Source organism: Heliconius melpomene, chromosome 5, assembly GCF_056956725.1.
Source record: "Heliconius melpomene rosina isolate 202511_hmr_F chromosome 5, ASM5695672v1, whole genome shotgun sequence".
In the NCBI taxonomy this organism is placed as follows: Eukaryota; Metazoa; Arthropoda; class Insecta; order Lepidoptera; family Nymphalidae; genus Heliconius; species Heliconius melpomene.
Window position 1 is genome coordinate 2,772,346 of NC_140393.1, and position 17,675 is coordinate 2,790,020.

Sequence of the window (17,675 nt, forward strand, 5' to 3'; positions counted from 1 at the left end):
CCAGTACTACATTTTTAATAGAATCCTCTTTACACAATCTATTAAATAATAATAGGGTTTTTTTAATCTTTCACCATAACATGACGTTTAAGATGTTTCACTATTTCCAAATAGTAAAGTTATTCAAACGCTGTGCATATCAATAAGATTCATAAAGTATAGTGTGTCTACAGCTTAACAGCACGATAACAAGTAACGAGTGAGCCCCGAGGATGCGAGGACAGCCGTTTCATTTAACAAGACTCACGCCGCTCCGGACAGCGACCGCGGCTCCTCAGTCCTCACCCATTTCCCTCCCTTTCCTTCTGATACTATCGCATACCTGGCGACCTTTTTGTTTGTGGTGGAACCCTGCTCCCCTGCCCTCCTCCCCGCCGCCCTCCCCCCTCTTCAACCTGACCGCCGACCGCAACACAACGTCTCTAGACGCGTTTAGAACAGTACGTACGTTACGGTAAAATCATCGCGCGCGTAAACATTCACGATAATGTTATTTTTGTTTTGAAATTATTTAATTATATTATGTCAAAATTCAAAATGAAGTGTGCAATCGCATTAGTTTTAACTGTGACTCTAGTTTTTGAAATCGCGGCAGAAGCTACCGTAAGGACATGTGAACCCATTAAAGTGGCTATGTGCAAGAACATTGGATACAATCAGACGGGTATGCCGAACTTAGCTCGCCACACTCTGCAGGCGGACGCCGATGTGACTCTCCAAACGTTCAGTCCCCTGGTGCAGTACGGGTGCTCCTCGCAGCTACATCTGTTTTTATGTGCGGTCTACGTTCCCATGTGTACGGACAAGGTCGCGGTCCCAATCGGACCCTGTCGAGGATTGTGTGAAAGTGTTTACTCTAGATGTTTCCCAGTGCTTCGGGGTTTCGGTTTTCCTTGGCCAGCGGAACTAGATTGCTCTCTGTTCCCAGCGGAGAATAACCATGAGCACATGTGCATGGAAGGTCCGGGCGAACGAGCGCCACCGATGGGGACCATCCCGTTGGATGCATCGAATACAGTCGGCAGAGGAGCTTGCCGAAGACTGGTGAAACCTAATAGTTGGATATGGGTGCGAGGGTCGAGTCGATGTGCTCAGTTCTGCGATGCAGAAGTGCTTTGGGAGACAGGCGAGCGTAGGGCTGCAGAAGTATGGCTCGCAACCTGGGCAGCCCTAAGTTTTGCATGTACTTTGGCGGCTGTAGGAGCGCAATTAGCCTGTGGGGATCGCGGTGGTGCTGGAGAACGGGCTCTGGTTCTGGTGGCGCTGTGCAGGTGTGCGGCGGCAGCCGGCTGGGGGGTCCGGGCTGCAGCAGGTCGCACTGCAGCAGGCTGTGCCAAAGATTCCACGTCTCCGACGAGAATGTTGCTCGCCCACGATGGCTTGGAAAATCCTAACTGTGCTGTTGTTTTTTTACTGCTATACTACTTTGGCCTGGCAGCTTCTGTTTGGTAAGTTTATAAATCACTAGCGGACCCGGACGCGGCTACGCCTGCTTGAAATATAAGAATATAATTTCTATAGAAATATAATTTCAATCTAGATGAAATGCTAAAAGTGACTATTATATTTATTTTCATAAGGATGAATATCAAAATGTCGCGGTAACGAACGCGGTCGCGTAGCGACGACGGTTGTTATTAACATGGCAGAATAAATTGCATGTCAAATTAGAAAGTATTTTAATTTATTAGTATATATGTGTAATGTAATATTATATAGCCTATAGCACTTCTGAAGAATGCAGCTTTTATACAAAACAAAAACAAAGTAAATCGATCCAGTAGATCCAGAGATCTTAGCGTTCAAACAAACAAACAAACAAACTCTTCCGCTTTATTATATTAGTATAGATTAAATTATAAAATATATTTTATGTGTCTAATGTATTTTAAATAACATATACTTAGGTACATAATGTTATTGTAGTAAAGATACAATTATGATATAATACCTAAGGAGAAAGTTTGTCAAGAATACTAAATAAATACCTAGGTACATGTAACAAAGACGGCTTTGTACTTTAAACTATAGCGAGTCTTAACATAATACGTTTCAAATTACCTACCTGCTTAAATATTATAATAAATAAATACAAAAAATTGCAAAATGAAACAATCATCCGAAGCGAAAAAAAATTGCAAAATGAACAATAGAAATAACCCGAGAAGAGCGCTAACGACTGTTAGTACAATAGTCTTTTTACACGTTGAATTTCCAATACCTGCTCCATTGAAATCCAGTCCCTTAGTTTAACTTTTGTCACCAATCAATTATGTTTTGTCACTTCAATTTTAAAGAATAATAAAATTCTCGCAATAAGCATTTCTAAACCAAATATATTAAAAGTAAGTACGTATTGAAAGCAAGCAAAGCTATTCATTGAAAGATGACGTATTCTGCCTCGTTTGCTAGGAGACTGTAGATGCACTCACTTTGTGATTATTCTATATCGAATTTCGTCCAAGCATTCATAATTCATGCTCCATGCATTGTTTTATGTTTGAAAGGTTAACTAAACGGTGCATTTAAATAATAATAGTAAAGCTCAAATTCTTCAAACTGCTACTGGAGCTTGCCTTTTGTTTTCTCAGCAATAAGTTACGCTCCGTAAACGTTTGAGGAATTATTGTCCAGTTACGCTGAGTCGGCCATTATTTTTAACTACAAAAATTTAACGTTTTATGTCTACATGACCTAAGTTACTTCTTTGATGTTCTAACTTTGCCGCGTCCGCCATGTTGGCTGTATGTAAAGTGTAGTTAACAAATTTTAAATATACCTATTATATATTATACAAAATCCTGACTTTCAATTTAACTAAGCTGGTTTCATAACTATTAAAATAAATCATGTGAGTTCTTTGAAATTGTGTTTCTGAAAAGCGTGAAGCAAGAAGGTCGGGCCATAAAGAACAACGAATTGGGAACTAAAATAAACGATGCCTAATAAATCACTTCACAGGCAACTACACTAGTTGAAAGCGGACAATACAAAACGGGGAATGCAATTGCGTTCCCAAAATAATTTTAAGCATCAGTAGAAGATAGATAAAAAAACTCTTCTTGTTTAAGTGTTATTGTGAATGGATTTAAACAGCATTATAACTATATAAGCACTAAACTTTAATTACTATGGAATGAAATGAAATAAATATACATTTAATAAATAGATTTCACATATAGGTACTACGATGATATTAATTAAATAAAAATAAATGCAACAGATGTGCAATGAATGTATCTAATAAAATGTATTTAACATTTTACATTAGAGACACAGATAATAAATTATATTTTATTATCATAAGTTCACAAGTTCATAAATTAAATTAGATAATTAAATTTTCTTTTTTAATTTTACTTTAAATTCCACTTCAATATCGAAATCTTTAAAGATTCTGTTGGTGTAGACAAATTTTGTAAAGTCAATATTGTGGTCGTCAAACAAAAAGCTGCCCTGCTACATTTCTACATAAATATTCGTTCAATTACGAGAAACTTATTGGTTCTGTCGGTTCCATGGATGGTTTCGCAATTTATGTTTTTGTGCTTATCGGCATCATGGAGTTACTGTTGTGAGAACTTAAAGTAATATTTTTTAATATATCTAAATTTTGAGATAACGGACCTTCTTGTATAAACTTAAAACACAAAGTTTATTTATTTTAACCCACAAGGGATGAAGAGCCGTATTTTTGACATAATACAGTATTTAAATACCAGTCGTGAGAACTAAAAGCAAATAAGACATTTTGTGAAATTATAGCACGTTGATGTCCCTAAAACCAGTTATCTTAATATCTCACTCGCTATTAATGTCCGTGAAATTGTGGCAATAAACATATTTCACGTATGATAAATACCACTTTTTCGTGAAATCATTTAATGTTTGTTTGCAAAAACCGTTATGGTATATAACATAAAACTTTATGCATAACACGTTTAATTTATTAAAAATAAGCCAAAATATAATGCAGAAAAAAATATCTCTAAAAAATGTGTGTTCATAATTTTTTTAAAGTGAGAGTAGCAAGGACTGTAACCAAACAGCACTAATTCTTGCATATTACATATTAAAATCGATTTTAAATAAAAAATAACATATTTATTCGCATAAAAAAATATATTTATTCGGTTATTATGATATCGAATTCTTCTGCAATATCTACTTCCAAAAAATGAAACTTTTGAAATCAGTATATTTACATTCTATTAAGCAATCATTTTAACGACACCAATAAACTTTTATTTCACCAGATTTTTGTTTTAACTAGCCATTTTTTCCAACGACACCCAATTAATAAAGTAACGTCACAGAGCTACAGAAAGTTATAGTCGTCGTTTTATAGCGGAGTTCTCGGAAAGCCACTATTTTGTTATAGGACCGACTCGTTATGATAATTTCACGTAGATTTATGATGCGTCGGTGTTCTTTCACAGCCGGTGATGCGCCCTGCCTGCCTCAGATATTAATAGTATGTATATATATGCTGATAGTCTTAAGGCTATCTTGTTTTATTTAAATAAACAGCTTCACATATTCTTATCTTACATAACATATTTAAAAAATGTGTGGTGTTGTAATTTTACCGTCTTGATAGTTTATGTTGCTCCGTAACGTTTGTTGTTTTTAATTATACTTATTTTTTCTTTAATTGTTCGCTGACTGCTTAATTGTATAATTCAAATGGATATGCAACACTTAGAGAAGTTTATAACCTAGAAATACCTACGATACATATCGCAATACTTCGCTTTTGCAATAAAAACTGACCGTTCGATCTTAAATAATTTTGAAATAAAATAAAACAATCTTTAAGTGTTTGACTTCTAAAATGTGGTCGTGTTAAATTGGAGCGGGTTGCTTAAACGATCGTCAGAGCATTTTATATTACGCATACTTATTAATATTGTTAAAAACACCATCAATCACTTAGCCAATCCAGTTTGAGGATCATCAATTTATATTGTAATTACACCATAATTACCACTTTGTTCTTAAAATATTCTTCATTACAGCTTTGTCCACATTTAGCTTTTATTTTATGTGAGTGAACGATAATTATCTACTAGCTTTTACTATTTTAAAATAAACTTAGTTTTTATTCATGCATAGGTACTACTATTGTATTTATGTGAAGATAAAAATTATACCTACAGTAAATTTTATGTAAAAATATTCTATTTTTTCTATTTTTTAACTGAAAGTTTTTAACTGTAAGTTAAGATTACCCAATTTAAATGAGAAACATGGAGTGCGTTTTAAAATATATTTTTTAAAAAAACATAAAAAATATATATTTGTTCATAATCGACAACTCTGTAATATAATATCAAGTAACTTAGCTCGAGTGTGGTGTAATGGACAAAATATTCAATTTCTATACGTAGATACCTCGTTTATAAGATAGGTTCTATTATCATAATGACAGATCAGAACTAGTTAGTCGGCATATTGTGGTCGGCGTGTAATGAGAAATATCAAATTGGTTTTGTACCCATGCGCTGGCTTTATGTGTCGGGATGCTGTACGATGATATGTTGCATTAAGGCCAGTGCTATAATGTCATTTAATATAGGTACTGTAGATAAAAAAGAATATGTTTAATATTTACCATAGATAAATAATTTTATTTTAATCTGTGACACAAACATATTTAAATATAATGTTTATTTTATTCTAAAATTTATTGTTATATAAATTCAATTACAATTTTAATCGATTTACTGTTTTATTTTTGATTAATTATATTATATTCTTTATTGCACAAAAAACAAAATACAGAAACTTAAGAGAAGAAAAATTTTGTTGACAAGGGTGGTTATATAATCACATTTAAAAATAGATCTTTTAAAATTTACGGAACCATAAAAAATATGTAGCGCCGTGAAAGTGAACGAACTCTAACAGTACGGAGCATAATCGTTTGAGCTTAGAGAACTTAAATCTCTCCATAATATTACCTACACTATTCGTAAATAACAGTAATTTTATTTTCATTTAGATGAAATACCGTGGCCGTTGCCGCAATAAAATAAACTGTTACATCTGGGATATAAATATGACTAGGAATGGCGTTTCAAATGTGTTTTTATATTTACACAAGATAATAGTTAGTTGCTCTAATGATTTAAAAGCTTAGTGTTGAATGAAAAATGAAAAGTGTAAATGGATTTTCGTAGAAAAACATCAAATACCAAGAATGTTGTTTGAATTAACAAGCCAAAACTAACAAAGTCACATAAAAATAGCATAATTAAATGTTCATAAGAGAATTAAGAAACTAATTTTGATGTTTTTCACATAAATTTTCATAATTTAAATAAAATAACTGTTATTATTTGAAATTAAAACTTCTCTCAAAGGATATAAATTAAATAAACAATTACAAACCTATCTCACCTATGTCAGATTCCTGTCTCTGCGGGATATCATCTCCAATTCATTTTAAGTATCATAAGGAAATGTCTTAAATATTTATTATGTAACAGCATAGAAATATTTTTTTTTCGTATAATTTGTAAAATTGTTAAATAAATATTATTCGTCTAAATAAATAACTTTTTAATTTATGTACTAGTAATAATTTGTCTCACATTTAATTAATTATTTTAATCATAACGACTCCTTCACATCGACCTGTGAACGTTATCTTCCTTATAATTTCTTGTTTATTTTAAATTTCCTTACGGCTGCCGATGTAATCTTAACACGAAACCGCCTTGTATTGCCGTACGCTTGTTATTAGGCCTGTACCTCGTTACCGGGAACAATCGATGTATACGTACGATTCATTTTTATATTTAAACATTTAAAGTATCATTTATAATTATAAAAAAAAACAAACTAAATGAACCATTTTAAAATATATGAAATAAAATATCAATTAAGTCTTCTTGTACGTTTTGTAAATATTTATATCAATAATGTTTTTTTTTTAATTTAATCTTAACACATAAAAACAAATGCAAGCTCAATTTCAAACCACATATACATAATAAGAAAAAATATTATAAACTATCGACAATTTAGCAGAACATCACTAGTTCGAAAGATTCGATCCCACTGCGCCCGCGCCGTAATTGGGATGCTAATCAGATGCTGAACTGTTGCCGTCTCTTTCACTCACGTTGCATACGTCTACTCTTTCTCTCTCGCACCACGGCCGCCTCGAAGGCGGAGGGTCTTCAATCATCCGGCTATAAGCACTGACGTACCCTGAGGCTCCGTAATCACTGTAGTTTGCACTGGCAGAATAATTTCCATTTGTAACCACCAGCCAATATTTTCAATTCTTGTTTTAAAAGTAACAATTTTAAATCGAATAACTCCCATCCCATTATAGATAAATTACGAATACTCATATGAAGATTCTTTAAAATATCTATTTTGTATGATCAAATATCTAAATACGATATATTAGAAAGCTTTGACATTTCACTATATTTAAATTGCCAAAAATATCCTAGTGTAATAAATCTAAGTCTATAACAAGAATGTTAGAAATAAAAATGCACGAAGAACAATCACGGCCTCTCCGGGAAGATCCACGGCCGTGTTTACGGTCCACAAAGGAGCCGAGAAAGGATTCTGCGTATCTTGGTACGGGATCGCCTCGTCCGAGACCGAGATGGTATCGAGTCCTCATTATTGGAACTTGCTTTGTTAGCTAGTGTATTGGTAACTGGGAGATGCTCGCGGCTTTGTTTTAATAATTTGACTATATGAATGAATTTTGAACGTATTTCGTAACGATATGAAATGTATTATTATTTATAATGTCTTAAAAAAAATATTTTATTCTACAAATTCGGATATTATCTAATTGAACTTGGATATCTGTGAATATTTCTTCTAATTAACTTAGCAAGTATATTAAATATTTTTCATATGAATTACTTTTCAAAAGGTTTTGCTTGTAAAAAAAATACGTTTTTTAATATTATATACAAGTCATTATTTTCCATCAAAAGGTCGTACCATATTTTAATACATACCAAGTTAAGCTTGTTAAGTACGATGCACGCCAAGATACAAAACGACGGACGCAGGCTCGTGGTGCGAGATACGATCTCCATTGTTATACAATACGAGTACGCCCGACTTTGAACTTGGACTGGTACTATTTATCACTTTCCCCTTACCTATAACTAAAGGTATATGTAGGGTAACGGTATCTTTTAAAGATCTGTAGGTTTAATCCTTTTTACGAGGTCTTTATTCGTGTTTTTTTTAATGTTATTTACGAGTACATTAAATAATGTCAAAATATATTAATGTTGTTTATTCTTTTTCTATATTATCTGTGATCATTAAATATTACACTAAATATTTTCAAAAATAGAAGAGATTTTCAGCTGTCACGTCAAAGTCTCTTGCCCATCTGCGCCACGACGGTTCTTTGTCTTATAAATTTTATAATTTCTATTTATCTTGATTTTATTGTAAAGTCGCGTTCCGAAGGTCATCCATATTACCTCTCGGCAGTGGGTGGGCTATATTTTCTGAAACAACCTCGTTTGTTGGTTTTCGATGATGGATAGCCATGTAATTACGGCCCCGCCTCAGAACTGACAGGAATTTTAAAATTGACGTTAATTTCTAGGTGGGTTATAGCAATCGGCTCCTCATTATCTCTAGGAAACTACGAGTACTATGTAAGATCATGTTGTAAAGTACTTAAATGCCTGTAACCGAACGGTTCTTTACATATTGGTAGATATTTTTTTATGAACTATAAATTTTTTCAAGTTTTCTCAAAAACCAGACGCAATGCCTCCAGAATTGGGTGGAAAGTGGGGGACGGAGTGTCTTAACACTAGGTTCCCTCTGCCTACCCTGCTGTGTGTGGGATACAGCGTGAAGCTGATTTGATTTATCAAATTTATACATACCATTAAAATATCGTCAAGAATTTCGATTATTAAGGAATAACCTTATTTTCTTGCGGGAACAATATATTATATAATAAAAATAAAATGAATTCAAAGGATAATATAATTATACTTTTGCTGATAAAAGATTCTGATTTCGTTTTGCTATTACATTTTAGTGTTATTTTTAATAGCAACAGATTGCAAGCATATTTATTCACACAATTGTTTTATTCTGGGAATGTGTTGTGAGTATTATATTAATATAGAAGTGTTCTTATTTGCGATCTTAGGTTGCTGACTCAAGTAAAAGCTTTTACCATGTGTAAAACAGTAAGATAGCTTGTGAAGCGCTAACTGACAACTAGGGTAACCAAAAGGAATATTATCCAATAAATTGCCTAAAAAAACAGCTTATAAAAAAATACATATTTATTATAAATACAGAATATACTTTTATTAAATTAGTGAATCAATTTTACATTTTTAAATATAAATTATTATAAAAAAAGTTTAAATTAGTTGTTTATTTCATATATAATTCTAGACTGTAGATCTTGTATTATTTCACTATGAATACTTCTACTTAATAATGGATCTCACTGATATATTATTCAAAATATAATTGTAATAAATATTTCTATAAAAACCTAAGCAAAAAAATTCTTTAAATAATTGCATTCCTTAAAATAACAAATGTCAGTGGCGGAATTCAACACATATTACTTTTTAATTTAATAACAATATTATCGGATACAATAAGGTACTATTTAGCTGTTAAACGAATAACAAATATTAACCTTTAATATTTTAAAAATTATTTAAAAATAAATATTTGTAGTTTTTGCGTTCGAGTGAACATAGTAACCCTATACTTGAGAACAACGGATGCGTGTGCATTTAGCGCTTACTCCCGCAAACGAGAGACCGCTGCGTTGCTTAAAATGTATTCGCAGCTCCTTATACCATCTCGTGAAGATAATAAATTTGTTTAATATGTATGTGGGAAGGGTGGAAGAATAACAATCACAATTAATAATATTTTCTTTATTTAATTTATCTTTATATTCGTGACAGCTTGTTTCCTATTCCTCTAATTCTGACATATACATTATTTATCTTTTTCATTTAATAAAACCTCTCAAAAAACTATGTTGAGGTCAGTAGTGGCGCAGTCGCACAAGCGTGTGACTGTGATCTTGAAAGGTTGTGGATTTGATTCTCACACGCACACTGGTAATAAGGCACAGCGGCGTTGAGTTCCGCCACTCAACACACAATGTCTCCAGAATTAAGCGGAAAATGGGGAACGAAGTGTCTTAACACTGAATCCCTCTACCTACTTTCCTGTATGTGGAATACAACGTTAAACAAAATATGTATTATCTGTTATCTAATGTAACAGACCAGTACCAACTATAATCGACGTTATACTTTTACAGCAAATGTATTAGAATCTTTAAGGTATCTTTTGCAAATTAAAACTATTTGAATAAAATCTCAAGGTAAAAGTCTAGAGTAAGGCGATACTTCTATAAATCCTATATAAACAAAAGCTATTTAAAATTTTAAATTTGCGAGCTAAGATTTGCAGTTCCTTTCTAAGAAAATCGGCGTATGTCAGTAAATTATTCGTTTTGGGCGAAGTCGAAATGTTGCGTTCGGCGGAATAAAGGAAGCATTGTGCAGGGCTCGGGATCAGGTAGATTTTTTTTTTGTTCCTATTCCTCGAGTAAAGATTTATTTATGTTGCCGGGTGTCTTTAGAAACAGCGCTTCGACTTCGGTCCTATCCCCAATTTAAATGATCAGAAACTTTTTTGTTACCTTAAATTTAATGGTTCTTAAATAAATATGAAAAAAGAAATTAAATGATTGATACTTAAATATTAAATTTATATTTTGAGGTCAGTGCAGGTGCAGGGGCACAAAGTGTGACTGTAAATGTGACAGACTGTGGATTCGATTCGCACTTGATGATATTAAATACTTAATATTTTCATTTCAACAATAACTTTGAGTTTATAGCATCTCGTTTGCTGTTCCACCGAGACCTACCAGAACGGGCACGACCTTCAGTAATGAAGAACACGACACAGAAGAGAAGAAAAGATTTTCATTTCTTCGCTCTGATGTCATGGCAATACTCGGCTTTAAGTTCCGCCACTTGACACTCAATGCGTATCACAAAATTCGGTAGAAAATGGGAAACGGAGTGTCTTAACACTAGGCTCTCTATGCCTAGGTGCGTGCAGGATATATGCGTACGTGATGATCAAAAAATATGTATTATTAGAAATTTATTTTCATTTAAATATCTATAGCTGTAAGCTCCCTAACTAATCTAAAAATAACCAATGCATGCCACGTAACTTGATATTTGAGGGAAGCTGTTGTAAATCATGACTTCACGCCATGTTTATCTTACACGAACATAAAATTAGACATTGAAACTGTATAGGAACATGTAATCCGAGTTAAGTCTTAACATATGAGGAACCACGCGTCTTGGTATATTTAAGTATATTATAAATTTTTCAAATATTCAAATTATCGAATAAAATGAATTATAATAATTTTTTGTTAAAATAAACACGTAATTAATGAAAAATAAATATTTTTAATGTATTTTTAGGTATGGCAACTATTTTTGTTGGATGTATCCATCATTTCACTATTTCCAATATGGCTTCCGTTAGCATTAAGCAAGGATCGGTCCTAAACAAACAGTGATTTCCATTAATGCCTGGACGGACGGACACAGCCGCATATATTTATTGATTTATTGATCGTAAGCAGAAATCCCGACCGTCGTATTTTAAACATACGAACCAAAATGTTTTTGAAAAAATAAACTATGGTCTATAATGTTTAGACAGATTTATGACGAAGTATTTAAGAAATATTTTTAAGGAACTATATAAGGTATAAGTAAATATTAAATTTGAAAATATGTTATTATTTTTTGTAACTAAATTATTATTTAATCGTAGTAACTATGTATGTTAAATGTTATCTTATTAGTATGTAAATAGTTTTAATTTTATCTTTTGTAAAGTAGGTAATATATTAGACCTACACATATCATAGAAAAAGACAGTTTCGTTTCCTACACTGGTAATACAATGTGCGGCGTTGAGCTCCGATGATCAACACATAGTGTCCCGGATTCTAGCTGAAAATAGACAGTGTCCCGACACTACATACTCTCAACCTCTATTTCCGAGACACAGCGTTAAACACATGAAGTAGCTAAACTAATTAATATTATGTCCATTCTATGCTTTTATAATTCCATTTTATAAGAAATCCCGCTAAGCAGATGCACATGTCTGAGGAAACCATTTTTTTATTATTATCTCTGTCCTTATCACATTTGTATATCCGTAAAGTGGATTAAAAGGAAGTAATGCAAAGAATTTTATATCTCATTTTACATCTATTTTTAGGTACAAGATATCTATCGCATCACAATTTTAGTAACTTTTTTTTCGGCTTCACTCTATATCCCTAGTGTAGTAGAAGAGACAGAGGGAAGCTAATGTTAAGACACTCCGCGCCCCACTTATTTTGGTACTTGACAAGTAAATAAATTTATGTAAGTATATATTTAATATGTAATATATATATCGTCAAATTTCATTATATCAATACCTAACTTTAACAATACAATCCTTAGCCATTTTATTTATACTGCTTCAAGAAATAAGAAACGATTGTATGTAAAACACGGGAGCGTTCATAAATTTAGTTATAAAGAGACCGTTTACATAGAGGTGCGTATTCGAGCGGAATATTAACAAGTATGTAGGTACCTACGCCTACTTTAGGTACCTACTCGTATTTTGTTAGCCAATTTTGTAACTAAATTAAAATAATGTCATTATTTATAAAATTTAAAAAATGTAAGAATAACAATATTTAATTAACTTCTAGAAGAATTTGGCGGAAAGTGGAGAACGGAGTGTTTTAACACTAGGTTACCTCTGCTTAATCTACTGTGTGCGGGATACAGCGTGAAGCTTACCTTAATTTTTACATTGCATTATATTAATAACAATATCGTAATTGGAAACGTACGTAACGTTTCTAAATAATCAGAAACACAAGTTTCTCACGTTTGAAATCTTTCTTTTACTTAATTACTAAGACTGATTAAACTTCCAGGGCTTTCAGTCGTGGCGCAGGGGCAAAAGTACTTAACTATAGACGCGACAAGTTGTAGGTTTGATTCCCTCTCGAAGAAAATAAATGTCATAATACAACACATACAAATAATAGCGTTGAATTCCGCCACTCAACACGTAATTCCTCCCGAATTGGAAATCTGGAAGGGAAGCGTCTTAATGGAAATTTAGTGTGTCAACACTAACTCAAGTCTTTTTTCCTCAGTCTACCCTACTAAAAAATAAAGAAACCTAACATAAAAGTTCTAGAAAGCTTAAACAGTATGTAAGTTTCATGTTCTCTAGATCTCCAGTTACTTTATAGTGTACTAATATTCTTGCTATATTTTGTTACAATGTTAGCTCTTGTTACTTGACTTATGCTTGTAACGAACACCCACTTAAATACAGAATAAGGTAATTCATTTAAGTTTTAATATAAACGAGGGTTCGTAAATAGCGCAACTTTAGTACCCGTAACTAATTTTAATGTGCAGAATCGCCTTTGAGCGGTTGAATCAAGGTTCGACGTATAAAATATGTATTTATAAAGTACTAGCGGCCCGCCCGTGGTTTCGCCTGCGTGAACTACGTTATTATTAATTTCTGTCTCCATGAGTACCTACCTACAAGTGACGTCCATGCAAAATTTGAGACTCCCAGAATTTGTAGTAACGAAGTTTCATACAAACTTTCAACCCCAAAAACAAACCCTTAGAAGTCGAATATTGCAAATTCCCGTCTTAGCGAGTATCTACGTCCTATAAATAACTCCTATGCAAAATTTGAGATTCCTAGCACTTGTAGTTTCTGAGATTTCGTGATGAGTGAGTGACCTTTCGATTTTATATATATAGATATGCATATATTGATATAAAAATAACTTTGAATACAGTTTTTTAGATTAACTTTAGTTTTTTTATGGTTTGATTTTGATGCCTGATTTTTACCTTTAAAGAAAAAAAATGTTTGTAATAGGTTTTTTCTACTTTCTATTGCCATTTTTTTCTAGTATTATAACGGCATAAATACTTTTAAGTATATGTTTATACTTTGTATGTTTAATGTGAAAATACTCTCAGAACAATAGAAGTAACGTAAATATTTTTTCTGCTAATTCTACTTGTTGCGTGTAATTGGAAGCTTAAAACTACGATAAAAAATAGTTGATATGATTTTTTTTTTCAATTTTTATTTATCTTTTTTTTTCTGTTTACGATGTATCCGCACATACCAGTGTAGGCTCCTACCAGAATTCCTAATTTTCCACCGGTTGAGTGGTGGAACTGAACGCCGTCGTTTTGCCCCATTACCATATCATATTAATTATTTCATTTCCTCCAGTGGGAATCGAATCCACAACCTGTCGTGCTTACACACGCACGATTGTGCCATTTGTTTTTTTAATATGAATGTATTATAAAAGTATAATAAAATGCGAGCGTGTGAAGAATGCGTTAAATTCGAAGCCCGTGGCCAACGTTAATGTGCGAAGTCAGCATAGCGTGTTGGGAATAGTTCTATTTTATATTTTGGCATTTATTTATTTTTATTTATTTATTTATTTTAAGTTGGGAAACAAACAGCATTTTACAGTACTTTTTAGTATAATACATATCCATATTCCAACTGCCAATAAAGTTTCCACTTATACATAAAACATGGAGTGAATATGTTGCTAATTAACAATTAAAAATTAAATTTACTGTCTAAAGAGAAAAAAAAAAAAAAAAACAAAGATTTTTACGAATGAAAGGTTAAGGTTTACATTAGGTTAGGATTTACAGAATTTTGAATTTTGTCAATGATCTTACATGAAAACTGCATCAAACTACTATGAAAAATGTCAATATCACTAAAGCAATTATTGTATGCCCTACAAGATCTTAGTATAAAACAATTTTGGGCATAATTGGTTTTTCGAGCAGAAATGTAAAAGGTGTCCCTAGATCTGGCACTAAAAGTTGGACATTTTATGTGAATATTACTTAGCAGATAATTGGAATCTATAAGATTTTAATAAGAGTACAATCATTAATACCTTTATGGATATCCTACTTCCTATTAATATTATTAACGTGACAGTGTGTGTGATGTATGTTTGTTCCACTTTCATGAAAATGGAACAAACAACAATACATTAGAAAAAAATAGGCTACAATTTATGTAAATATATATGTTGTATAATTTGAATGTTGTATAACAATAAGTTGAAGCGGGCGAAGCCGCGATTGGGTGGCTAGTAAATCATATATCTATACTTTTAGATATCTTCTGTACTCTGTTTTTATTTTGTTTTTACCCTACATTAGTAATATATTAATAAATATAAATCCTTCTGTTTCTCTTTTTAGTATCACTCATTTTCCCACCCAGCAAGGTGGTCCATCATCATCATCAGCCTGCCCTCGTCCACTGCTGGACATAGGCCTCTCCAAAAAAAAATATAATACCAGAAAAAAGTTTATACCATCAATAAATTCATTAATATTCTATTTATTTTAATTAATTTAACTAATGTTTATATTAAAATTGTCTTCGTATCTGTACTTACTCTCAAAACACCATAATGATTGTAGAGGCCTGTAACGAGCTTACCACTTGTATTATTAATTCTTGAGAAATTTATGTGGCGTGAATCTCACATGGCTAGAGGCAACATGCTAATGTTATTTTTACATGAAAGCCGAGCAATTGTACTCGTTCTGGTACTACTTTATATGAACGGTATTATTTATTATAGAATAACAAGGGGAAAATGGGATCAAAATTATTATATTGGAAATTAACTGCTGTGGTGGCGCAGAGGCACAAGCGTGTGATTGTAAAAGCGACAGGTTGTGGGTTCTATTCCACCTCGAGAAAATGAAATATTTAATATCTTCATTTTTTGACTCTGGTGTCGAGGTAAAGCGCGGCGTTAAGTTCTGCCAGTCAACACGCAAAACCTCCAGAATTCGACGGAAAATGGGGAACGGAATATCTTAACACTAGGTTCCCTCTGCCTTCCCTACTCAGGCGTGTTACAGCGTGAAGCTATAAAACTGTTACTTAATAACACCATGTCCGTATCGTATTAGGGTCGCTTCCTCGGGCGGAGAGGCCGTGGACTGAAGATTTCAAGTCCACATAATCTAGGGAATATTTACCTATATTAGAAATTCTTTACTACTTCTCAATCAATCGTGATTGTGATATACAGGGTGGAATTGTCAGCACCACTTTAAATGAAACCACAGTTTTGACTACTCTATAAAAGCCTAATATAATTCGGAAAAAAAATAATTCCCAAAAATGAAAAAGTTATTTTTTCAAACAAAATAAATAATAAAATTATCGTTTTAAAATAAAACGCCATTTGTAAAGTATAACATAGGCACGCACACACTTACCTGTCAAATCGGAAACGTCGTACACGTATGTGTGCGTCACACGAAATACAGGTATGGATAAAAATCGTGAAATGAAAAAAAAATCCTACGTCCAAACTGTTGAGGTACCTTGATTAATTTCTTAGGTGTGGGTTCGAAATATATTACCCTATATGCAGTTTCAATAAAAGAAGCGCTGCCTCTTCCACCCTGTATATAAAAAATATGCTTAGAGTTACAAAAAATAATATTGTTTTGCTAAACCAACGGACTATTTATATATAAAAATTTCATAATAACACTAAAGCAAAAATAATTTTATTTTTTTTATAAAGTGCTCATACTGCATTTTTATATATAAAATTAATGTTTTGGAACTATTTGTTATGCTTGCTGGTTTAATGCAGTAATGACTTCTATTGCTTTATTGGAGTAGGTATAGTATTAACATTTGAGTTGAACAACCTAATATATAAAGACTGACAATTAAAATTATTATGTATATTTGAATATACCTAAAAATTATAACATTTAACTCTTATATAATGCTAACATTTAGGGCCTCACTTTTAAGTTAATAAATACGCATACAGTCTTAACTACATGACTTACTTGACTTATATTCCTATGTCCCCGAGTTGGGGCAGAGGGCATCCACAGAGTTTCGCCATTTTGCACGATCTTGAGCTTCTCGTTTAATTTCGTTCCAAGTCTTGCCAATCTTTTTCGCATCGTCTAAAACTGAACGTCTCCAGGTTTGCTTGGGGCGGCCACGTTTGCGCTTTCCTTGAGGGTTCCAATCCATTGCCTGCTTCGGAATATGGCCGGGACCTCGGCGCAGCGTGTGCCCAATCCAGTTCCACTTGCGACGTTTGATTTGCTGGTCGATTGGAGATTCTCGGCAAAGTTCACGAAGGTTGACATTCGAAATTAATTCGGGCCAGTGGATATCAAGAATTTGGCGAAGACATCGATTTACGCAAACTTGAAGCTGGTGCGACACAGCTTTGGTTACCTTCCACGTTTCGCAACCATAAAGCAGCACTGACTTTATATTAGAGCCAAAGATCCTGAGTTTAACTCTACGGGTTAATTTACGTGACTGCCAAATGGGTCGTAGCTGCGTGAAAGTTGCTCGGGCCTTGGCAATTCGTGAAGAGATGTCCTGTTCTGTACCTCCTGCTACTGATACGACGCTACCGAGGTATGTGTTGGTTGTTGTGAACTTGTTCTACAATATCTGTGCCTATTTGCAGCGGTGTTGAG

At 33.0% G+C, this 17,675-nt stretch overlaps 1 protein-coding gene across 1 annotated transcript in view; it reads left to right on the forward strand.

The window, feature by feature from the left end:
- The first annotated feature begins 217 nt into the window (after positions 1–217).
- The window catches only part of fz4 (frizzled 4), a 35,682-nt gene continuing 18,224 nt past the window's right edge, over positions 218–17,675 (forward strand). The window contains exon 1 of the mRNA XM_085185736.1: positions 218–1,448. Within this exon, the coding sequence (XP_085041862.1) occupies positions 523–1,448 (926 nt within the window). The 5' untranslated portion in view covers positions 218–522. The remainder of the gene's footprint in view (positions 1,449–17,675) is intronic.